Source organism: Rhinolophus ferrumequinum, chromosome 2, assembly GCF_004115265.2.
Source record: "Rhinolophus ferrumequinum isolate MPI-CBG mRhiFer1 chromosome 2, mRhiFer1_v1.p, whole genome shotgun sequence".
NCBI classification, from domain to species: Eukaryota; Metazoa; Chordata; class Mammalia; order Chiroptera; family Rhinolophidae; genus Rhinolophus; species Rhinolophus ferrumequinum.
In genome coordinates this window covers 234,910-259,202 of record NC_046285.1, presented here as the reverse complement: position 1 = coordinate 259,202, position 24,293 = coordinate 234,910, and the positions used below count along the sequence as shown (strand labels likewise).

The following is a 24,293-nucleotide window of genomic DNA, read 5'->3' as shown; positions in this document are numbered from 1 at the left end:
CTATTTGAGGTCCCTGAGCTGCAGGCTGCACCCATCTTTCTGAGAGGGGGTGGGGTGACAGTTCTGCTGCCCTGCACATTCTTGAGTGACCCCAAGGGAGGCTGCCCTGATGTAGCATTGTCATGTCCCCAGAAGCAGGGACATTCTTGTCCTGTCGTACCAGTGGCCATGGTGCTGTCTGATCCGCCTTCAGTCTGCAAGTTGAAAAAGTGCCAGGGACTCGTTGCTGGGCCATCCAAAACCACAGCAGCTGAGGGCCTGGATTTCAGGCTCATTACCCCTTCTCTGCCCTAAACAGGACCAGCACCTGCCGTGCTCTCTCCTTTCTCACATATCCACAAGGAGCCCAGGATGCCCTCCCCCACTGCCCCAGCTGACCCACCCCAGGCCAGAAAGCCTGCCTTGCCTTGGTTTCCACCAGGCAACACCAGGGAGGTTGGTGCCACCTCTCACTGTCCAAACCAGCAGGCCCCTCTTGCAAGGGTTGGTTGTGGCAGTGAGGCTCCCAGCAGGAGCCCGACCAGACTGAATCCCCAGACAGAGGCCTTCCTGGATTCGTTTTAGATTCCCAGGGCTTGGCCCTCAGTACTGGGCACAGATGCTGATGAGAGCTGACCTGGCATCCCGACAGGCCATGCCTTCACGCCAGGGGTCTCACACTGCCAGCTCCTGGGTCAGTCTGGCTCAGTGATGTTATATTTGGTTTGTATACTTTCTTAAGTTTGTTGAGCTGATATTTAAATCCTCACATTAAAACTCAGATATTTCTGGCTTCTCTTGGAAAATGAAAAGGCTTGCGTCCCTCAGTGGGGCAGGGTCCTGATCTGCACGCCCCTCCCCCAGCACTCTCGGCTGCTCACAGCCCCACCTGCATTCAGGAGACCAGCTCAGACTTCTAGGCTTTTGAGTTCCCAGCCTTGACCGATGTCAAAGGTGGGTTTGGTATTTAGGCCAACATTCTCCAAACACCCAGATGCTCGATTCCCACTGAGGGAACCAAAGCCCTAGAGACCCCTTGAGCTTAGAGGTGGCACCAGACAGGTCTGAGCAGAAACTCACTGCATTCAGCATGGTGTGTTGGGTTGGGGCGCCCACAGTGCTCCGAGGTTGCTGAGGGTCTGGAGCCCATTCAGTAGAGAGCAGAGCTCGGTCTATTCTCAGAGTAACGGGAGGTGGCTGGGTAAGACAACGCACCGAGCACTGGGTGCTGCCTCTGAAGTCCCCTGGAGGCAGCACCTGGCCACTATTTCAAGCCCCAGCAGAGTGGGCACGTGCCTGGAAGCGAGGGGTCCGGGCTCCATGACCTTCAGGCTGGAGAAGAATGAGGGCCCTGGCTCCCCTTAGATCAGCCAGATCTGCTCCTGAGCTTCATATGGAACAACCGGGACTCAAGCCAGCAGATGGAGAGTGTCTGGTGGACCCTCCAGTCTGCCCTGCAGAAGCCTCTCCTCCCCGTCAGACCCTGCTGAGAGCCTGCCCTCTGACCACTTGTCTCACCCCATCCTGAATTCAGACTTACTAGTATTTTCTTGACCAGAGGGGAGACGGCAGAGAATGCAGAGGCCCATGGGCTCTCCCCTTCTCCTTTGCAGACTACCCCAATGGCATCCGGCTCACATCTGCAGTCCCTGGAGCAGACATAAAAGTGTTAATAAACTTTAATGCTCCCAATCCTCAAGACCGGAAGAAATTCACCGATGACCTGCGAGAGTCCATCGCGGAGGTGCAGGAGATGGAGAAACACCGGATAGAGTGTAAGTTCAGACCTGAGGAGGAAGAGCCCACAGCCCTGGCATCTTTCAGGACTCACTGGACACAGGTGTTGGCTCCTGTATGGTGGCAGGAACTCTCTGAGCCCACAGAGATGAGATTCCTGGTCTTTTCTGACCTTCCCATAGCCATGTGACTGGCAGCCCCCACGCCCAGGCCACAGAAGGTGGCACGGTGGGGGGGGGTGGTGAGCAGGGGATGACAGAGGCCTCCTGGTGAGAGCCAGGGCTTCAGAGGCCCAGGCCCATTCTGCCTGTGGGACCACGCTGCATGCCCTGGGGACGGCCCCTGGTCCCTGGTCACCCCATGCAGAGTCCTGGTGCTGAGCTCCTTGCACTTCAGTGTGGGTGTTATTTATTCATCTTCTGAGTCGGGGCCCGGCAGATTGAGGAGATCAGAGCCCAGCCCATCACTTGGGTTCTGGTAGAGCCGATTATAACCCGCTTCTCCTGGCTCCAAGCCTCACTCCCTGGCGCCTCAGGTGTTCCTACCTCTGACCCCTCCACACAAGGCCGGTTACCCTTGCTCATTTCCAGACCCATGCGATTCTGACCCTCGAGCCTGGAAGATGACTGTCATTCAGGCAGATCATAAGGCACTCTGACCTCTCCACTTCCCTCGCGGAGTCTCGTTTTGGCTCCCTTTTGTCTTCTCTCCCCTAAGACAATCCTGCCTCTTGCCTTTTCCTCATTCCAGCCAGATGGAGACTTGGTACAGAGGGAGCCGGTTCTCTGCATTTCCTCCTGCAGGTGTCCCGGCCCTGGCCCTCCCCCACTGCCCTCCAGGCCTCTCACTGATCCCTCACCCCTCTATTTCAGCGGAGCTCGAGAAGCAGAAGGGTGTCGTGCGTCCCAGCATATCTCAGTCCTCCAGCCTCAAAAAGGAGTCGGGCAACGGGACGCTGAGCCGGGCCTGCCTGGACGACAGCTATGCCAGCAGCGAGGGTCTCAAGCGCAGTGCCCTCAGCAGCTCCCTGAGGGACCTCTCAGAAGCAGGTAAGAGCTGGGCCTAGGTCCACCTTCCCAGCCTGGTGCATGCAGGACTCAGCCCTGGCAATCCGGCCGTGGGGAAGGCATTGCGGTGGAGGGCTCGGAGAGCACCGTGGGGTTTCCCATGACCTTCCCCAACTCACAGCAGCTTATGACCGTACAGAGAGAGGACACCCCCAAAAGGCTAAAGAAAACAGGACCGAACTGTCAAAGGCAGAACAGCAGGGAGGCCACCCCGATTCCCCCTTTCTTCTTCTAGGGCTTTTATTTGTTCTTTTATTGACTTTCTGAAAACTGCTCTCAGAGTGAGGCAGGCCCACTGACGGGTGTGTCCCCAGGCTCTGTGCTCCGCACCCATGTCGTGTGCTGATGAATGAAACAGAGGAAAACCCTCTAAACTGTCTGGAAACCCCCTCCTGCTGGCCCTGGTGTTGCGTTCTCCTTCCTGGGAAACCCGGACCTCCGTTCAGCCCAGAAGTGGCAGCCACAGCTGGCCCTGGGAGTCAGGGGAAAGCCCTGGCAGAAACTGTGATTGTAGTTGTTCTTTGTTTCTGTGTGTGTTTAATTTGCTGCCAGCTTCTTAATGCCCAAGCAAGCAGCACCACTCGAGCCTTCCAGGTTTCCCAGGGCGGGCAGGGTGCGCCTGGAGCATCAGAGCAGGGAGCTTCTGCTGGCAGCCCTCACCCATACTGGTTCTGTGGGCTGCGGCAGGTAAAGGAGACAGATGCAAGCAGAGCCCTCTGGCTGCCCGTGAGTGATGCTCTACCCGCTTTGCCTGCTGGATCTGTCAGAGGAGCTGTGGAGGGAGGAGGTGCACCCTGGCAGCCCCATAGTCCCCACTGGCTGTGTTTGGCTGGTCAGCTTCTCCCGGGAGGAGCTGCAGGGGTTGCGGTAGAGTGGGGGTTGCAGGGTGTGGTTGCACAGGGGTTGTGCCCAGCACTGTAGGTTCCCGGGACCCTGGGCTCTGCCTGCTGGAAGGACCGAGGTATCCTGGCCCCAGGGGCCCCTGATTGGTTGGGGAAGACTCCATCAGGCCAAGATCAGCCTCGTCTTCTCCAGGGGTCCAGCAGCCCCCTCCCTCCTAGGGGCTTGCCCACCCCACCCTGCCTCGTGCATCATCAAGTAGCCAGCTCTGGGCCCCCCTCAGAGAGCCTGCTCCCAACCCCATCTCGTACCTGCCTTGCCAGCAGCTCTGCCTCCCTTTGTCTGGCTTATTCATTTTCCAGAATGTTTTTTTCTTTTTCTTTCTTTTTTTGAGTTGGATTTTTGCTTTTGCTTTTGTCTTGTCATTTTTTTTTCTCTCCATAGTGAAAATCAGAAATCCATTGCCAGCATGAGGGTTACCCAGGGGCTCACCCCAGCACTGTGACATTCTGTGCTTACTAATTCCTTGCTGTGGGGACTGTCCTGCGCAGGTGTGGCAGCGTCCCTGGCCTCTCCCCCGAGGTCGTGACAGTCAGTGATGTCTCCAGAAATTGCCAGGTGTCCCCTGGGGTCAAAATCATCCCTAGTTGAAAACCACTGGTTTTCCCTGTGGCTTGTTAAATAAACTCAGCTAAATATAACTGTCTTGGGCCTCTGCAGGCTGGTGGCCTGGGGCCTATGTTTGAGTTTGTGCAGTGGGGTAGGCTCTGGCCTATTCCCTGGAGGGCCGGGACTCTGTCCAGCCCCCTCACGTACCATCTTTCCCCGAAAATAAGACCTAGCTGGACAATCACCTCTAATGAGTCTTTTGGAGCAAAAATTAATATAAGACCCGGTCTTATTTTACTATAATATAAGACAAGGTCTGATATACTATACTATACTAGACTATAACATAGTATAATGTAACATAGTATAATATAATATCATATAATATAATATAAATACCGGGTCTTATCTTAATTTTTGCTCCAAAACATGCATTAGAGCGGACTGTCTGGCTAGGTCTTATTTTCGGGGAAAGCAGTAGCTTCGTTGAAACTGAGGCTCTGAGCATGCCCAGACACACTCGCTCCGGTCCCAATGGTCAGGACCTCAGCTGTCCATTCTCTGCCAGAATTTAGGGATCATATAGCCACATGCCCAGGTGGAGCTCCGAGGTTTGGCTGATTTGCATTGATTGTTACTATTGCCACTGTCATTTGAGGATTCTAAGCTGAGAAGGCCTCTAGGGATTGTGTCCTCTCGGACCAAAGCCACACTGAAAAGAATCCCTAGGAAAGAAAGCCCCCTACCCCTAGGAAGGTTGGAGGGTGAGATGAGGTGGTTGTTGGAGTCCTGGCAGCCACCAAGGCCTCAGACGGGGGACACAGGCCACCTTCAGCTTCCAGAGGGAGACAGGCCAATGCCAGTGGCCTTCCACAAGATGTTGGGCTTGGTGTCCAGTGATGCAGGATTCCGTGCTCTGGACGAGGTCTGGGCGAAGCTCTGCAGAGGCAGCACCACTCCCACCCCGGGGCCTTCACCAAGATGGCCTGTTGCGAAGAGGCAAGGCCTCCAGCAGCCTCTCCCCTCCAAAAAGCCACCGCTCGGTGCTTAGCAAGTCAGCACTCCCAGAGCAGCTGCTTCAGAACTGCACTCGCATATCCATCCAGGAGAAAACACACCAGGGATGTGGACCCAAGAGACAGGCACGGTTTGCTGGCCTAGGAGGAAGCCTGTCCAGGAGCCATTGACATTCTGAGAGGTAGAGGAAGGGTCTGGGCTCCTCCCTAGCTCTGAGCTGGGAGGCCTCACCCCAGGTCTCTCCACATGGTCTTTTTGCAGCCGGGGCCCTGTGCTCGTGTCAGGGGCACCAGAGCTCTGCAGGCCTGAAATCAAGGCCTGGCAGGGACCATGGACATGGTGCAAGGACCCCGCTTCTCCCTGGCTGAGCTGCAAACGCCAGCCCCATGGGGATGCCCCCCAGGAGCCACAGGATCTGCCTGTACCATCATCGCCCTGGGAACAGAGCTGGAGACCTGCCGTGTCCTGCATCAGGGCAGCCCTGTCTGGGGTGCCTTAGCGGCTCCTGGTGGCCAGTTTCCAAAGCAGCACTTGCTGCCCTGAGATGGGCCCTCTGTGCACAAAGTGGCTGCTTCTCCTGGGACATGGGCCATGCTCAGGGGCGCACTTGGGATGGCCACCCAAGCAGAGCCCAGTGGAAGACACACAGCGTACTGATTCCAGAGTTACCCTGAGAAGGTCTTCTTCCCCTCTGCCTGCTGCTATTAGCAGTCAGGTTCTGGCCAAGTCATACCTCTGGGCCTCAGTTTCTCCAGCTGCAAGGTAGGAACTGGTACTTCCTTCCAAGGATCTCTGTGAGAGAGTCGATGCATGCCAAGCTTTAGAGCAGGGCCTGGCATGTGACTGTTGTCACTGAGCAGGTGTACTTGCTTGGCCTCCTGCACTGCCAAGGGCCACAGGGCAAAACCTCTGGCAGAGAGAACCCTGCCTGCATCCTGTCCTGATTCTAAGAGGTAGAGGAGGCTCTGAAGTACCATGCTAGGAGCCCCTTCCAGACATGATTTCTGATCCCAGCTGTGGCTGGGCTGACGGGCTGATGTGGCTCTGGGACAGATGCTGGCTAGGGTGGGACTCCCTGAGGCTAGACAATGTCCAGAGAGAAGGGAAAGATACCTGGAAACAGTGCAAGTGACGGATAGTGGGAGTGCGTGGTCACAAGCCACGTGGGTCAGGCGTGCGTTGCTTCTGTTACTAGACAGTCTGCACGCATGTGCGTGTATGCACACCGGGACAGGGGTCCGTAGTGGGCAGTGTCTGTGGGTCTGCCTGTGAGAGGGAGCTCTGAGGCTGCAATGCAAGAGGGCTCCTCTAGGGACAGCCCATGTCTCATGCTGATCCGAGAAGTGGAAAAGACGAATTCTGAGAAACAGCATCATTCGGAGACAGTCAAGCTAAAGCTCTCCTAAGTCTTGGCCCATGCTGGGCAGGAGGAGGAGGAGAAAGAAGCCCTCATTCAGCTCCAGGTCAGCACTATATGAAGCCCCCAACCGGACTCCACTCCTGTCCCCAGTCTCACTGAAAGAAGCAGACCAGCTGGAAGGACTGCTGGGCACAGGAAGGGAGGGCTCTCTTTGCTCTGTCCCTGGTTTTTAGTCTGGCCCCTTTGAGGGGCCAGAAAATGGATTTAAATTCCCAAAGACAACAGGGATCGTCAAATTCCCAAAGACAACCTCATCGTCTCCACACAGTGCCACAATATCCTGAGTGTTTGCTGCCTATGGCCAGCCTAGGAGGGGAGGCATGGGCGGTGTGCCCATTTCACAGATACAGAAACTGACGTAGAGTTGAAGGAGTGCCACATGGGGTCACCTACCCCGCCAAAGAGCCTCCTTCTGGGAGGCCAGACTAATTCTGCTCCAAGTCCGTGGGGCACTGTGTTGGGACAGAAGGAAGAAAGGAAAGGTCAGCCCCTCTTCTCACACCAGCTGAAAGATGAGGAAATGCGACCGTCGTCTGTCTTCTGGCTGGGAACAAGGGCCGGGTCCCACCTGGTTCTCCCTGGTCCCCAGTGCCTGGTGGAAAATGCTCTTCTCCTTATGCATTGTGTGGCCCTGTCCTGAGAGGGCTCTGAGGCCCTCTCACACGTGCCAGAGACTACAAGGCTTTCTGTGGACCTCAGGCTTCCAGCTGGAACTCAGTCTGGGGCAGGGCATGGGGATCAGCAGGAAGCGCAAAGGGACTGGACCTCCCCTGCCCACCATCGTCTGCCTAGGACCAAGGCTCTGTCCTGGGCATGGCCTAGGAAGCTCAGGTGCCACCATGAGGCCAAAGGACCCACAGGCACACCCAGTGCACCCAGTGTGAGCCACAGAGAGGCACAGGGCAATACCTCCCATCTTCCAGGCTCCTGGAGCTGGCCCAGTCCAGCTCAGAAGGCAGCATGGCCAAGATTTCCCGGTTCAGCGATGCACGGCAGACCTGGAGGTGAACCCTGCGGGAATTGAGCTGGTCAGGCTACGGGCCAGAGCCTGTTTCCTCCTTGGCATGGACGGAGGGACACCTGCCCTGCATCGTTGTGGGCGTGACTGAAAGCCCAGCGTGGTGCTCAGCTCGTGGCCAGGGCTGCATGGGTGGAAGTGTAGGGAATGTCAAATGGGAGGCCTCTTCTCTGTGCCCCCGTCCCATCTGCACGCCCAGACGCCGGGCGAAGGCTGGACTCCTAGGCCTGAGCACCATCGTTCCCGCCGGCCGGCGTGTCCTACAGGAATCCAGGGAAGTCCTCCAGCTGGGCATCCAGACCCAAGAGGAAGACGCCACATTCTGAGTGCCTACCATGTGCCATGCGCTGGGGACATAAAAAGTCATCAGCACTGGGAGCTGAGGGCATTGGGGGTGATGGGGTGCCCACGGGTGAAACAGGACTCCTCTCTCTCGCCTCTGGCCAGGGCCCTGCACAAACCAAACACTCAGCCCCAGAGGCCCCAGCACCTTTAATCTACCGAGAAAAAAAAGGATTGGGAGCTTAGTTTTCTCCTAACAATTAGTCCGCCCCGCCTGGAGGGGCGGCTATGTGTGTATGTATGTACGTATGTGTGTATATACGCAGACGAGTACCTACATATCTGAATCCACTGGTAGTCAGGCCCATGCAGGACCACATTTTGTTTGTTTTCAGTTGTTGAAGAAGCTGTCTTCACCGTGTTCCCTGTCAACAGCTGAGGCCAATTTGGGCGTGGGGCTTTGGGCCCCACTTACGTACCTGCTTCAGCTGCCAGGAGGCCCCTCCCCGCAGACTGCTGGCCCAGGAGAAGGGGTATAAAGTTGGGGCTGGTTGAAAAAGATTATTTTTCTGTTTTTTAAAAACCCCATTTTTTTTTAACTCGTTACTGCCTTGCCACCAGCTTCCCCCTGCTCCTACCCTCACATGCAGCAGGGGGGCCCCATACCCGAGCCTGGTGGTGGTGGCGGCGACACTGCCCGGCCATGTCCGCGTCTAACCTCTGGTATTGCATGTTCTGGGCAGGGAAGCGAGGGCGTCGCAGCAGTGCGGGATCGCTAGAGAGCAATGTGGAAGTAAGTAGGAAGCACCTGCGTCCAGCCGACTGTCGTGTGTTGCCTCCCTGATCCTTGGTTTACATCTGTGGTCTTCTTTTTTTTTTTTTTTTTGCTCTTCCTTCCCCTTACTGCACAGAGGTGCAGACAGGCCCCCGCCCCCACCCGCCGCCTGCTGCAGACCAGTGCATGCCAGCTTCCCCGCTGCCTAGAATCTCCTGTGCCTCTCACCGCTCGTTTGGACTGGAATGGTGGGGGTGGTTCTGGATTTGTGTTTTAGTTCCCACTTAACCTGTCCCTTGTGGTCCCTGAGCATGGCTAACATATCCCCTGCTCCCAGGCACTTCCTGCCGGGCTCCTGCTCCCCAGCACTGCTCCTGAGCAGGAGGCAGGCCACTGAGCACCCACACACCCTCCACCCTTGCTGTCGGGGTTTTGCCAGTCTCTGATTTCCGTGATCTGCCATCCCCATTGCTTTCTTCCTGGAGTTTCGATTGCTGTGTGTCTGCAGTCAGGGCACCATGGAACTGCTGAGCTTGCTCAGGGGCTGGTGGTGGGGGGAGGAGGAGAGCCGTGAGAGAAAGAAAAACTGGATTTCATGAGATTTCATTCATCCTTCAACCATCTCTATATTACTGTTCACATCTTAACCTCAGCTTGCAGATCTTTTTGTTTCTTTTTCCTTGTTTGGTTTGCAATAGGTAGCTGCAGTGAAATGCCAAAGCAGTCCCCCACCCCCAGCACAAGGTTTCCCAAGCCCCTTCTGTCCTTTCACCACCTTCGCAGAAGGCTTGGGACCCACACAGGCAGAGCACGTGCCACAGACCCAGTGAGAGGACCCAGGAAGAGCTGAGGGTGCGATTTCAGCAGGAGCAGGGTTCCTCTCATGGACCCCAGCCCGCCCCCCTTCCCTCAGCACGTGCCGCACACAGAAACCCCCAAACAAATTGTTCTGGTCTGAAAGGTCAGACCATGACGGGGTACTTGCCAGGTTGAGGGCCCAAATTTGTGCTGTTGCTACAGTTGACCGGTAAGGAGGGTCCCTCCTCCCCTGTCCCAACTCCCACTTTTGTCACCGGAAGGCCACGTGTCACAGTCCCTCCAGCCCCCCCAGCTGACCTGCCATAGTAGCATGAGAGGAGGTGGCTCCGAGCTCAGCCTCACCCAGCCCCGCCCTCGGTGGCCACCGAGTTGAACTAAGGCTTAGCAGTCAGTGGGTGAACTTTTTACAATTTTTGAAGAATCATTCTTACATAAGCGCTTTAAGATCTTTTAATTTCGGTTTCTATGAATTTCCTTTTTAGGGGTCCATCATTAGCAGTCCTCACACGCGCCGGAGAGCCGCATCAACACGCGAGTGTGCTTCTCGCCCACACCAGACCATGCCTAGCTCATCCTCCCTCCTGGGCTCCTTATTTGGGAGTAAGAGAGGGAAGCCCCCTCCGCAGGTGCACCCGCCCCCAGCCCCGCCCCAGCCCCCTCCACACCCACCAGGCCTACCCCACCCGCACCACCAGGGGCCTGCAGAGGGCGCTCCGCACGCGCATCATGCCCAGTACTGCCACGTGCCGCAGAACCCGCCCCCCTACCACCACCATCACCACTACCATCCCCCCCAGCACGTCCAGCACGCACACCAGTACCACCACGGCCCCCATGGGGGGCACCCACCCTATGGGGCCCACTCGCACAGCCATCCGCCGCTGCCCTCGGCCCACGCCAGCCACATGGGCCACACAGCACACCACCATGGGCAGCCCCTTGCCCCACCGCCCCCCACCAGCAGCAAGGCCAAGCCCAGCGGCATTAGCACAATTGTGTAGACAACCTGGGCGGGAGTCCCAGACTCCCGGGAACAAGTGCACGCCACACAGAAGCACGCCAGGGGTGGCCAGCCTCACACCAGACCCAGGGCATTTCTGTTTCCATCTCTCTCCCCCTGAGCCCCTGGGCTTGTGTTGTAGGGAACAAAGCTCCTGATTTAATTTAGCATTGGCACCCCAGGCTCCACCCACCTCAACCCAAGGGTGGGTCTCGGCACCATCAGCCTCGACAGGGTGCCTCCGGCCCAGTCATGTTGAACTGCCCCCCACCCACTGCAGCCCTCAGGTCTCTGCTCCCAGTTGTACATGCATCTATGAAAACCCAGCCTAGGAAAAGAAGAAATGAGACACAAAAAACCAGAGACAGAACACAACAAAAAAACCCAAAACTTGCTGCATTATTGCTCTTTTATTGACAATGGGCAAAAAATTAAGTAGACCTGATATGGTTGATGAAAATACGTAAGTAAACTTTATATAATATAAATATATAAATATAAATAAATAAATATATATATTATATATACACACTGTATAGGTAGTATTTGTGTGTGAAAGGCAAATGTTTCAGTCCACAAAATTAGCAATATAGACTTCACAAGGACCTCCACTTACCTAACCAGAAGACAGTACCTTAGATGAATGTGTGAGAGAGTAGACCAAAAACCTAAATGCTAGGAACAAACTCAGATACTTCCATATTTTCATAAAAAGAGAAGTCCCTCTAGGACCGACAAATCTTTACGCAATCATTACTTATTGTGCCAAGTAACATAGCATCTAACTGTTTAAAAAGTCTAGTATTGCTTTGTATAAATCCTTATTTTATTAACAGAATACTATCATAAGTAATCAGTATTATAACTGCTGTTATTTCAGGTAAGCAAATAGATAAAATGCAGTAAAGTACAGTAGCAACTTGGGATGACTAGTTAAGAACTGGTTGTCTTAGAATATTGGTTACACAGATTCATAGACACTTTAACGGCTGTGAAAACTGTGAATTTCCATGATCCATATTTCTTTTATATGCATCTGATTTGATGTACACTCATGTAGAGTCCTCTGAAAGGGGCACCCATACACTGCGGACGTATCATCTTCAACATGACAATGACCCACCCTCATTCCCGTCTCCCCAGCACCATAACTTCCTCATCCTGTTTCCAGCTACAGCAGGCCGAAGCCCCCGAGCGTGGTTCCACCAGGAACCTCTCAAACCTGCAGGCCGATTCTAGTGTCTAGCAGCCCAGGGTGGTGTGTGTGCTTCCCGTTTTGTTCTCTGAGTGGTAGCCGTGATCATTGTAACTCCATGTAGCCATGCGCTAGCACAACCCCTGTGTCATCACTGCGGCGCATCTGACCCCAGCTGACAAGTGCCCAGCCCTCGCCAGTGAAGCCCCCGCTGCCTCTCATGGTCCAGTTAGCTGCCGGGGCATCACATGACTCTCAGCTGTGCTCTTGTCGCTTCCATGTTGTGGTGACACCATCTGCTCCCCTGGGGCCGGGCGCTGCACACGTCCGGTTCTGTGCCTGAGTCACCCATGGGCTGTACTTTGTAGTTTCAGCCTTTCGAGCCACTGCAGCCACCAGTGCTGTGTTCCTAAGCCATGAGACCCGAGGACTGCCCCACGGCACCTGCCCAGGCGGAGAGCCCTTTCAGAAAGGGAGAAGCTAACGCAGGACTGTGGGCGGCAGGGCCCGTGCTCCGTGGAAGGCGTGGCCAGCTGTGGCAGGACGGAGACAACAGGGGAGCCCACCCTGGCCAGCTGGCCGGGGGTCTGTCCATTTCCCTCCCCACCCAACCCTTGTCATATTATTGAGGTCACCATACCAGCAAATCTGCAAACCAAGCACTTTGTTGATCTCCACAGAGAGCAAATACAGCAATGTAGAGTTTAGCCTTTTTAAAAAAGAAGTCGGACTTGAAGCTGCCTGCTGTTATCTTCCCATCAGTATAGCATTTCTCTCTTGGGCATCTGCTCAGAAAGAGAGACGGAAAAAGCACAGGTGTGCCTGATGGCCCAGGTCCAGCAGGTGGGGAGGTGCCCCTTCCCCATTCCATTGACTCCTGAGTTCCTTGGTTTTCCTTCAGAGCCAGGTTCCCCGAGGCATTCTGTTGTGCAGTTTAAAGGATGTTGTTCTGACAAGGAAAAATCAAATTGTAATGCGTGTCATCTGCGTTGGTCGTGTGAGGCCACATCTATGTATTGTATATTTCCAAAATATATCAGTGTTACTGTTGACGAATAGTTGAAGTAAAATGATAACATATTAAATATGTCGGCTTTTCTTCACCCTTCTGTACCAATGGTAGAGTCCAACTAGAAACTCTATAGGTTGTTCCAGAAAAGATACAGGCTGCTTGGTACAAGATTGCCCTTTCCGAAGGGACAATCACTAGCGAAAAAAACAAAAAGAACCAACAAATTCGTTGATGGGGGCCGGTGGGAGGGGCGCTCTCTCCTTTGTGTCCTACATGCCCCAGGGCCGTTCAGAACTCTCACCTCCAAAGTTGTCATTGGTGTGCCCTGAAGTTTTGTTAGGGTGCCACAGAGCCGGGTCTGGTGAAAGCTTCTTGAACAAACTCAGTTTCTCCCCATGTTTCCAACTTTATACAGTGTATTGGGTTCAGGTCAGTGAGGTTTCATCATTCTATGTGTTTTATTTACAAACTTATCATTGGAAATGTTTTCAGAAGTTCCATTGAGAAGACTGGAGCCACACTGCCCAAATTTTGTTTGGGAAACAGAAGCTTCTGATAAACTGATGTCCCACATATTGCTTTCACGGGGCTGTTCTGTCTAGATCCCAGCCTGTCAGAGTCACAGCTGTGGGACCTATTGTTCACAGAGCCCCCTCTCCCTCTCTCCCAGGAGGCAGGAGGCCAAGTGCCACCAGGATGTCTGTGTCATCCTTTCTTACTATCAGGACACGAGACATTTTTCTCAAGTCGTACAAATTATTTCAATTACATAATTTCTGACAGGAGCAGGAGATCCTTAGAGGAAACAACAGCTGGTAGTATCACAAAAATCTTTTCTGGGACAACAATTAAATCATGTATTTGTATTTTTTTAAGTTTATGAATGAATTGTACAACAATGTAAAAATAAAATTCATCCTAATATGATGTGCACATCTTGCTTAAAAATGTCTTCAGTCCCCCAGTGTAGAGCGATTTCCTATCATGCACTGCATGCAGCAGAAACCTCTTGTTTTTCTTTAAAATGAGCTGAAAAGACAGCAGCTATTTAAACATGACCCTGCGTATTGACTCAGCATTCCATATGAAGCTGTCTCTCTACACGTAAGCATGCATCTTACAGTTTCGCTGTAAAATATCATCACCTTTCCTGCCTGAGAAATGAGTAATTTTGTATGCATTTTAAATAACAACAATAATCAAGGAAACAGGTTGCACAGTGAATCAGTGTGAAGTGGGGGTGGTGAAGAGGGACCAGCAGTAGCAGCTTGGCGTAACTTGTACCTCATGTGCACGTTCGTGTCCCTGTTCTGTCGCTGAGGTTTCGTGCAGTATCCATCTCCTCTTGGGAATTGTCATTCGCCTTCGAGTTGTTTTAAACGATTAGAATCAGGTCTTGAATGCAGACTGTTCAAAGACTTCGAGGGATTCCTCGCTCACAAGAAGCTCAGCACCCACTGTGTAACTTTGGGGAGGAAAGGAGTACTTTGTTTTAATATGCATTCTGTTTGTGGGTAACTACAGACTCTTCATGTAAAACCAGAGCTGTGATCATGTGGAGAAATCAAATAAATCCTTTAAAATTCTCCGATTCTTACTTTTTCTGAAAAGTCCAGACGTGTTCCTGTTGGCCATGGAGAGAGCTCCAGCCGACAGGATTGCTCACTCCCTGTCAGGACTGTAGGCACTCGCTTTCCTGGAAGATGCTGGCCTGACTTTAACTTGAGAATGCTGATAAAAGATTTAAGATAAAGGTGCATATCACAACTTTGGCTGTGATAGAAGATGTCAAAGGTGCTTACAATTTCTAGCAACTTTCAACAAACTTCGGTGCTTTCGTTAAGTTAGAGGAGATGGATCCTGTGAAGTATTGAGGTGAACTGGGAATGATGTCGGGGAGAAAACCCCAGTGGCCCAGTCCCCAAATCCTTGAAGAGAGATTACTTTCGTTTTCCCACATTGGTTAACGTGATGTGCAAAAGCCGAAAAGGTGAATTCTGATTCTACTGGAAGAGTTCTGTGAGAACATGATTGCCTGGACTATTTTTCCTTTCCTGGAACCAAATTCAGTTCCAGAGAATACTACTTTGAATTTTCAGTATGTATCAAAAAATGAAGTAAAACTGGTAGACCTAATTTGTGGGAAACAAAAAAAGTTAGTTTTATTGACCTAAATTGGCTGTGGCCCACCCTTCATAAAGAAGTGAATTTTGATCAAAAGATGCTCTCAGTTTTCTGCACCTGAGTGGCCATCCCTTTTCCAGGCCACTCAGAGTTCTTCAAGATAGTGAAGCTGGTTACTAAAACTCCCTGAAATAGTTAGCTCTACTTCAGTGTTTGCGTCTACGAACATAAGACTACAGGTCACCAGCTGCCTGATGTAGGTGAGCCGCTAAGCCAGGGCTTCAGTGTGATGTTTCTCTGGGTTTTGTGCTGGTCTCCCCCACCAGGCTATGGGTTCCTTGGGGGCGAAGGGTGCACCTGATCTACTTTTCGGTGTCCAGTGACCAACACCGGACTGGTCCTGTCAAAATGCGTCTGAGGAAATTTTTTAAAATGATGCTACTTTGAACCTCCTAAGTGAAATCAATAATTAGCCAAAACTGACCCCAGAAGAGAAAAATTTTAAACAGATAAATTCCCACAAGAGAAATAGAAAAATTAATCAACCTGCCAGGCCTGAATGATTTCATAGGGGAATTCTTCCAAACCTTCAAATACCACACACTCTCAAAGCTGCTTAAACTGTTTCAGATCACAGCAAAGGAAGGAAAACTTCCAAATTATTTTTATGAAGTGACTGTATCATTGTTTCCTAAACCTGATAAAGTTTTGCATAAATACAAAACTATAGACCACCAATGCAAAATTATTAATAAAATAATAGCAAACATCTAATGGCACATTAAATGTAAACTAATATACTTCATGACCAAGCAGAAGTTTATTTCAGGAATGCTAGAATGGTTCAATATTAGGTAATCCATCAATCCATTTTAATTGAAATGAGAAGAAAAATCATATGATCATCTCTGGTTGCCAAAAGCCTTCAACAAAATCCAGACCTATTCCTGATACATAGGGCACTTAAATGGATATTTTGTTGGCATGATAAAGTGTATGTGCCCTCCATCCAAAAGCTAGCATTTTATTTAATGGAGAAACAGTGAATGTATTCTATGAAAATCAGGAAAAAGATATGAATGACCACCATCTTCACTTCTGTTTAACTTTGTAGTGAAGGTTTTAGCCAACACAATCAGACACAATTAGAGACATAAGAATTGGAAAGGAAAATGAAAATTATTTCTATTTGCAGATGATATAATGGCATATCTGAAGAAATGACAAAACCTAAAGAAATCAATGAAAAAATAAAAACAATAAGGAAACTTAGCAAGGTGATCGTATATAAAATTAATAATTAGGATCAATAGCTTTGCATATTTCTTTAAAAATCAGAACAAAAAAGTGAGAAAGAAGACCACATTTGCAATATATATATTTTTAAATGTCAGGGAGTGACTTGAAAAACAATCAAACAGGAGATAATTATTAAGACACTGAAAAACAAAAAACTGGAGTTGAACAAATAGAAATACATCCCATGTTCTTTAATAATACAATTTAACATAAATGTGTCAATACTTTAAAAAAATTGGAGCTAGAAAATTTATTTTTAAAAAGTTCATATTTTTAAAAGACGAGCATATTCAGGAAAACCTTCATTTATTGTATTTGTTAGGGTTATTGGTATAACCAGATTTTAAAGCATACTGTAACATCTCCATGATTAAATATATGGTATTGGCCTGTGAATAGTCAGACTGATTGAACTGAATGGGCAGCACTGAAACAGACTTGATTATGTGGAAGTTTAGTATGTAATAAAATGGCATTGCAAATCCCTGGGGAAAAGATTTGACTGAACGGTGTGTCAGTGAGCTTTTGCTGCATAACAAGATACCCCAAAATTTACCGGCTTGAAACAACAACAATTTAATGTTTCCATAAGGCTAACGGTTGGGCAGTTTTTCTGGTCTTCAGGCTCGCTCAATATCATTGGAAAAGAAATGGTTACAACCCACTGCTTGGCAGTGGAGTGTGCGGGTTGTCGCAGGCCAGAGCTGGCCCACACAGTCACTGGGATGAGGCTAGCAGGCAGGAAATCCCCTGCCAGAGTGATGGCTGACAGGAACTGAAGGTCACACGTCACGCACACAAGAAATCCACCCCTGCCAGGGTTCAGGCAGACCAAGACAGCTGCAGACTGAGAAAGGCATGCATGCGTGGTGCAACAAGGATGGTACACCTCTTCCTCCTGTAGTGCCCCCTCAGTGCCATCTACTGCCAGCTGGAAAAGGAGAACATTTGAAGTCAAACTCCATTATTGCAAAGTAAGAAATGAAGAGTGGGTTTGGAGTTGAGAGAGGAAATCAGCAACTACCACTGTCCACTCACTTGGGCCACTCACCTTCCACATGCACATTTGCACACTTCCTACACACATTTGTACTTTGTTCAATAAAACAGCTCTGTTTCCACCTAGCAAGATACAACTATGATTCAGACAGGTGAAGGTGTTTCTCACCGGAATGAGGAGCTGCACGATGTAAGCAGTTCTAGCTATATTAATGATCCTCAAATTGTCACAGCTCTACTGCATATTCTGTCACCTAAAGACAAAATTGTAAAGTTACCTCCAAGAACTCATATAAAATAAAAAATGGAAAGAAGGAAAGCGAAGGACATAGCATATGCAAACACACACATATAACAAGGAAAGAGAAAATGTGTAAGCTACTCTAGTCCTCATTTTTGTAATTGAGGCCACAGTTGATATCTATGGCTTCCTTCTTCCAGCACGCATTTCATTTTTCCCCTGCTCTCAGGCAGAATTTAAGCTGATCAGAATTCCTTATCTGGTCAAACGACAAACCATAATTTCTAAATGGTCTGAGTCTTCAAGTGTCCTACTTGTTTTGGTCGCTGTAGTTTTCCATTAACCATTGCTATTGGCCATGGAAGTACTAAGAGGTACCCCAGGGAATCCCCTGGGATGCAGACATAGTCCTTCTTGCCCCTGTTGTGTAGCTGCAGCCCAATTTCCCCTTGGTAATTGGGATCAGTCACCAGCCAGTAGAATAAGCCTGTTTGCTTTCTGTTGGTTCAGTGGCAGTAAGGAGCCCTAAATGGCCAAGTGAAAGCCTCATCTTCCAATTCAGTGAAATCATTACTCTGTCTCCTCTGGTAGAAGCATTCCCTCTGTTGACCATAAACAAGTCGACCAGATATTCCATCACCAAAAAGGATTTAATCAGGACAAAGAAAGGATTACAATGCCCTACGTGCAGCCATGGGAAGCCACATGAAAACACTCTGGAATAAAAAGCAGGAAGCCCATTTTTACAGAGGAGAAGAGGAAGTTAAGGAGAGGGGCAGTTAAAACCATAGAGCTCTGTTGTAAATACAGAGCTCTTCCTGTAGGGCTTTTGCGATGACATAGGGTGTGAGAGCCCCTCCCACAGGCCCTCCTGATTCCTATCTACGTTAAGGTCTCTTGTCATAAATTTTGACCTTTCCCTTTTTTTTGATTGACACTTTTCTCTGAAAATATCACTGATCAATAGTCAAGACCTCTGATTTCAGTGGCCTTTTGTTCCTTGATGCCAAGAAGGGGCTCTTCAGGCCAGCCCGGTGACTCAGGTGGTTGGAGCGCCGTGCTCCTAATGCCGATGTTGCCGGTTCGATTCCCACATGGGCCAGTGAGCTGCTCCTTCTACAGCTAAGATTGTGAACAACAGCTCTCCTTGGAGCTGGGCTGCTGAGAGCAGCTGGAGATCGGTGTGGGCTGCTGTGAGCTGCCAGGAGCAGCCGATGGCCAGCATGAGTGGCTGGCAGCCAGTGAGTGCTACCATGAGCTGCTGTGAGCGGCCGACCAACCAAAGATCAACCGCCTCAGCCGGGGCGGGGAGCGGGCATCACAAGGCTCCTAATACCAGCCTGGGCCAGGGAGCTGTGTCCTACACAACTAGACTGAGAAACAACGGCTGGAACTGGGGTGGGGGAGGGGGAAGGCAGAAGAAGTGGGGAAAAGGGAGCTCTTCTGGGTGTCACATCTCATGTTGGAGGGAAGGGGCATGGATTGGAAGCAGCTTGTGTCCAGGTTCAACAAGCAACAGGTGCAGAGTTTAATAAGAAGAAGAATACAGAGCAAAATTTAAAATAATGCAACAAACTTAGTCTATATGATGGTTCTAAACCAGGAGCTCAAACCTATAGGCAGTGAAATAAGGGTCATTATTGTCTGAAACAGATCGAAGCTCTTTGATGACAGATCCAATAACTGGAGAGGTTTCCCCTTTCACAATAGATTGGAAAATGTGGACAAGGGCATTTTCCTTCCAAGGAAGAGAAATAAAGTAAGAGGTAACAATAGGAAAAGTTGTACAGGCCTGGACCAGTGGTTCTGGGAAAGCTGTCTCCTTCGGATGCCACCTGCTTTAACTTTAGGTCACCAGACTGTGTACAGTTCCAGTCAGGGTTTGTGCCTTCTATAGGTGTGACAGGGCAATCCAGGAGTCTAGTCCCTGGAGTTTAGCAGCACAGGGGTTAATCAATAGTACCTGATAGGGGCCCTTCCAGCAAGGCGGGAGGGAGTCTTTGTGGAGGTGTCTCTTCCAGTAAACAAAGCCTCCAGGTTGCAGAGTGTGCTTAGGCTTTTTATCTCCTTGGAGCACACTGTGAAAAGATTGCTCTACCAGAGTATGGTTTTCTTCAATAGAGGCAATTAGGCCTTTACAATATTGAAGCATTTCTCCCTTTATCGACTGTGGATAGAAAGAAGCAGGAGCCAAATGCATGGGGCGTCCTGTAATTATCTCAAAAGGTGAGAGTTTATGAGCCCCAAAGGGGGTGGCTCTGAGATTTAAAAGGACCAACAGCAATGTTTTTGGCAAAAATATTTGAAACATCTTCACAAATTTTGTCAATTGAGTCTGAATAATGCCTTTAGTATGTTTAACTAAACCTGAGAATTGAGGGTGGTAAGCGCAGTGAAGGTGTTATAAAACTGGCCAAACAGCACAGACTTGCTGAAGCACCCGTGAAATGGGCTCCCTGATCACTATGGAATTCCAGAAGAGTCCCCCAGGTAGGGACAATCTTTTCTAAGAAGATGTTTGCCACAGAAGAGGCAGTAGCTTGTCTGCAGTGGGAATCTTCAGTCCAGTGAGAAAACAGACCATGACTTAGACATATTTGTAACCATGAGATGGGAGAAGCCGTCTGAAATACTTGCCAAACCTCCAATAGTCCATTAGGCAATCTAAAATGTTCAGGACCAGTGTAAACAAGCTTCCGTGGGTTGTATTTTTGGACAGGTGAGATAGGCACTTTTTGAGGCTTTATTAATACTTCCCCATCAATGTTGATTCGTAAATGTTATAATTTTGTCAGGGGATCGATGGTTTAACGCATGGACAATAATTAGGACGGGGAATTTTAGTCTCTGGTAGGACTGGGTTGTTATTTGGCCCTAACCAGAGCTTTTTATCTAACCAACCATTGTTGGATTTCCAATTTTGTTTTTTCTTTTCTGAGGCCAATTGTTGGGCTTCTACGGCCAGTTTTTCTAAGTTAACATTTGGGAAAAATATCTTTGGACAATGACAGAGGTTTGACTGCTACTGGTTCCTTTGAGGGCAACATTCTTAGGAGAAGTGTCAGCAAGGTGATTTCCCTTAGCTTCCAGAGTCAAGTTTAGAATGCTCTGGGAGCCTAATAATAGCTAAAGCAGCAAGTAAAACTATGGCATCCAATAACTCTTGAATATATGGGCCATTTTAAATTTTGTTTCTGCTGGAAGTAAGGAATCCATATTGTTTCCATACCTTCCCAAAGTCCTGAGCTACTCCGAAGTCAGGGAGGAGTCGGCATCCCCCAGAGCAGTCCCTGCAGATCACCTGAGAGCAGGGATATCTTGGGTATGGAGGTCCAATCGAAGAAGCAGGAGGTCCCAGGCCCACACTAGGCTCCCCAACCCAGAGCAATAGAGCCAAGAAGAGGAGTTCCTGATGAGACAAGTAGAGTTAACAGGAGCGAGCTTGTGAGCTGAAAGGAATGAGCTTAAACATTAACAACTTGACTCTGACTCCCCTGGCTAGCACTGTACCTGCAAGCTGACGAGCACCTTACATCCCTCATAGGTGAAGTTCCCAATCACAATGGCACCCCCCTGCACACTAACAAACACCCATCATAGATGGGAACAGAACAGTTCCCAATCGTGACAGCAATCCCCTGCAAGCTGACATCCATCATAGATGGAAACAGGACAGTTCCCAGAAGAAGACAATTGTAACGGCAGCCCCCCCCACCCCCCCAGAAGCTGACAAGCACCCTACATCCTGCACGGAAAAATATAAAATATAAAACCCCAGCTAAACAGAAACCTACTGCAGCTCTCTCTATCAGACGGCCCTGGCAAACCTCTTTTGCCAGTATTTCTCTTCCAAACAGATCTCTCTCTCTCTCTCTCTCTCTCTCTCTCTCTCTCTCTCTCTCTCTCTCTCTCTCACACACACACACACACACACACACACACACACACACATTCAATAAACCATTTCTTGCTCTCCTATTTTGTAGAATCTCGTGAATTCTTTCACGTTTTGTGAATGACCAGGGTTTGATTCTATGCCAATACAGTTCCCACAACATATGGCTGTGAAAATCAGAGGGGATTCTGTCTGGGTGAGATGGAGGGCTGCTGGAAACCCAGGATTCCTCGTAAAAGGCACATGCACCGACTCACTTGTTGATGGATGCACTCACTCTGAGCTCCAGCACTGGACAGCAGCTTGAAAAGAACACTGAACTGTCTGGCCTCAAGGCAAGGGCTGGAGGGGCAGCTCTTGCCAACATTTTATTCCTTTCCTGAGCCCAATCTCAACCCAGCCTGCAGGTGCATGCAGGCACCAAATATGAATCGCTCTACTTTCTGGGAGATTTCCTCAATTTTACTTCCAATTCTTCAGTGGAGGTATTCCTTACCTTGTTTTTCATATTAAATAGGTTTTATTCCCTCAAAATATCATTTTTTTCATAGTATCTAGTTTTTGTTTCATGACTACATAAATTTCTCTTAGTTCTCTGAAGATATTGATAGGGCTTTTAATGTTTTCTTTCCCTGCATATTCTGTTTCCTCCTAGTTGCTCTAAAGAGTTTGTTTTGATCTTTAGCTTCCACATTGCAGATGTTCCTCGAATATTTTAATCTTGCTCAAATGTTTATGATTAGGTGTCAGGAGCTTAAAAAAACAGCTAGTGCAGAGCTCTAACACGGTTGGAAGGTGCTCTCAGTTGTGAACCTCATTGTACAGTGATCTGGCTGAGCCATCTGTTGGGGGATCCCCAGTAACATTATCTTTATATCTTTTCTCTGGGGCAAGTCAGATTCCCCAGAGAAAGGTCTTCCAGTCTCCTGCCCTCTTGGTAGGAGGTAAGTGAGGAAAGGGGACTGGGAAGCCTCAACTCTTAGTTCATATACAATAGCTTAATTTTCTGTTTTCAGCATCATATCACGCCTTCAACGAGAGACTAAAGATAATAAAGGCTCTTTTTACTCTTTCCAAGAAAGACAATTTCAGATTAATGAGTGGCAGTTGCCCGGCAGCACAGACTTGGAAACGGACCTATTTAACTGCTTCCCAAGCACCTTGACACAACCCCCTTATTTTAGCCATTCCTTTTCCCCATTTCAGGAGGTGCTGGGGTTTCCAGTTCTGGAGCCTTTGGAGAATTCTGTTGTGTAAAGATTGTTTCTCAGCTTTCTCCACTGTCAGCTAAGGTTTGGTGATCTGCTAAGTCACTTACCACTTGTCCATGTGATTTCCAGCTTCCAGATTTGTGTTGCATCGTGTCCTCTCCTGTTCCAAGATAAAGGATTTGCCTGTTTGTTGTTAATCCCTACATTCCAGTTTCAGTGGGAAGGGAGCAAAAATAGATGTAAATATTCAACCCACCACCTCATTCAGAACTCTAGCCTGACTTTTAGTTTTGATTTTGTATATTGAAAAAGAATTTTAGGATATATGTATTATATTTATACCTTGCCTTTTCCCACAAAGGATTTGTAGTGGAAGTATTGTCATAATGTTATTTTGGTCAGGGTTTAAATTTCTTTCCTCAAAAATGTTTCCCCATTATTGTATATTGTTAGTAAACTTAAGACTCATCAGAGGCATTTGTGTAGTTCTTTTCCCCCCCCCTTCTTCTGCCTGCCGCCCACCCCCCACTCCGGTTCAAGCCGTTGTTTCTCAGTCTAGTTGTGTAGGACACAGCTCCCTGGCCCATGCTGGTATTAGGAACCTTGCGCTCCCCTGGGCTGAGGCAGCCGGTCGCCGGTCATCGGTTGGCCGCTCACAGCAGCTCTGGGCAGCTCTAGTTGGCTGCCAGCTGCTCACGATGGCTGCCGGCCACTCACAGCAGCACACAGCAGCCCATGGCAGCTCACACAGACCTCTGGCTGCTCGTGGCAGCCCAGCTCCACGGAGAGCTGTTGTTCACAATCTTAGCTGTAGAGGGCGCAGCTCACTGGCCAATGTGGGAATCGAACCGGTAACCTCGGCTTTAGGAGCAAGCTGCTCCAATCACCTGAGCCACTGGGCCGGCCCTGTGTAGTTCTTTTACTCCAAAAGTTGAACTTTAGAACATGCTGAAAAGTACCAAGTCATTTTTGTGTACAGAGAAATACAACAGCAATGTATCAGGACACAATTCATTTCTCAAAGTATTAGCATTTCTTTTTTTTTTTTCAATTGGGGTGACAATTGTTAGTAAAATTGCATAGATTTCAGGTGTACAATTCTGTATCACATCATCTATAAATCCCATTGTGTGTTCACCACCCAGAGTCAGTTCTCCTTCCATCACCATATATTTGATCCCCCTTACCCTCATCTCCCACCCCCCACCCCCTCTTACCCTCTGGTAACCACTAAACTATTGTCTGTGTCTATGTGTTTTTGTTTCTCATTTGTTTGTCTTGTTCTTTGTTGTTTTTGGTTTATATGCCACATATCAGTGAAATCATACGGTTCTCTGCTTTTTCTGTCTGACTTATTTCGCTTAGCATTATACTCTCAAGATCCATCCATGTTGTCACAAATGTTCCTATATCATCTTTTCTTACTGCCGAATAGTATTGCATTGTGTATATATACCACAACTTCTTTATCCATTCAACTATCGAAGGACATTTTGGTTGTTTCCATGTCTTGGCCACTGTAAACAAAGCTGCAATGAACATTGGAGCACACGTGTCTTTATGTATAAATGTTTTCAGATTTTTTGGGTAGATACCCAGGAGAGGGATTCGTGGGTCATATGGTAATTCTATTCGTAATTTTTTGAGGAACCTCCACACTGCCTTCCATAACGGCTGTACCAGTCTGCATTCCCACCAACAGTGTATGAGGGTTTGTTTTTCTTCACAGCCTCTCCAAGAGTTGTTAGTATTTG

The 24,293-nt window shown here is 49.3% G+C and overlaps 1 protein-coding gene across 15 annotated transcripts in view; it reads left to right on the top strand.

Annotated features, from left to right (window-relative positions):
- IQSEC1 (IQ motif and Sec7 domain ArfGEF 1) overlaps nucleotides 1-13,267 on the top strand; it is a 467,442-nt gene extending 454,175 nt beyond the window's left edge. For 12 of the 15 annotated variants that reach the window (XM_033091241.1, XM_033091183.1, XM_033091158.1 and 9 more), the window contains 4 exons: nucleotides 1,593-1,754; nucleotides 2,589-2,765; nucleotides 8,713-8,762; nucleotides 10,046-13,267. In XM_033091241.1, the coding sequence (XP_032947132.1) occupies nucleotides 1,593-1,754; nucleotides 2,589-2,765; nucleotides 8,713-8,762; nucleotides 10,046-10,564 (908 nt within the window). In that variant the 3' untranslated portion in view covers nucleotides 10,565-13,267. The remainder of the gene's footprint in view (nucleotides 1-1,592; nucleotides 1,755-2,588; nucleotides 2,766-8,712; nucleotides 8,763-10,045) is intronic. The other 3 variants (XM_033091216.1, XM_033091225.1, XM_033091232.1) reach the window with 2 other exon arrangements.
- Nucleotides 13,268-24,293: the final 11,026 nt, after the last annotated feature.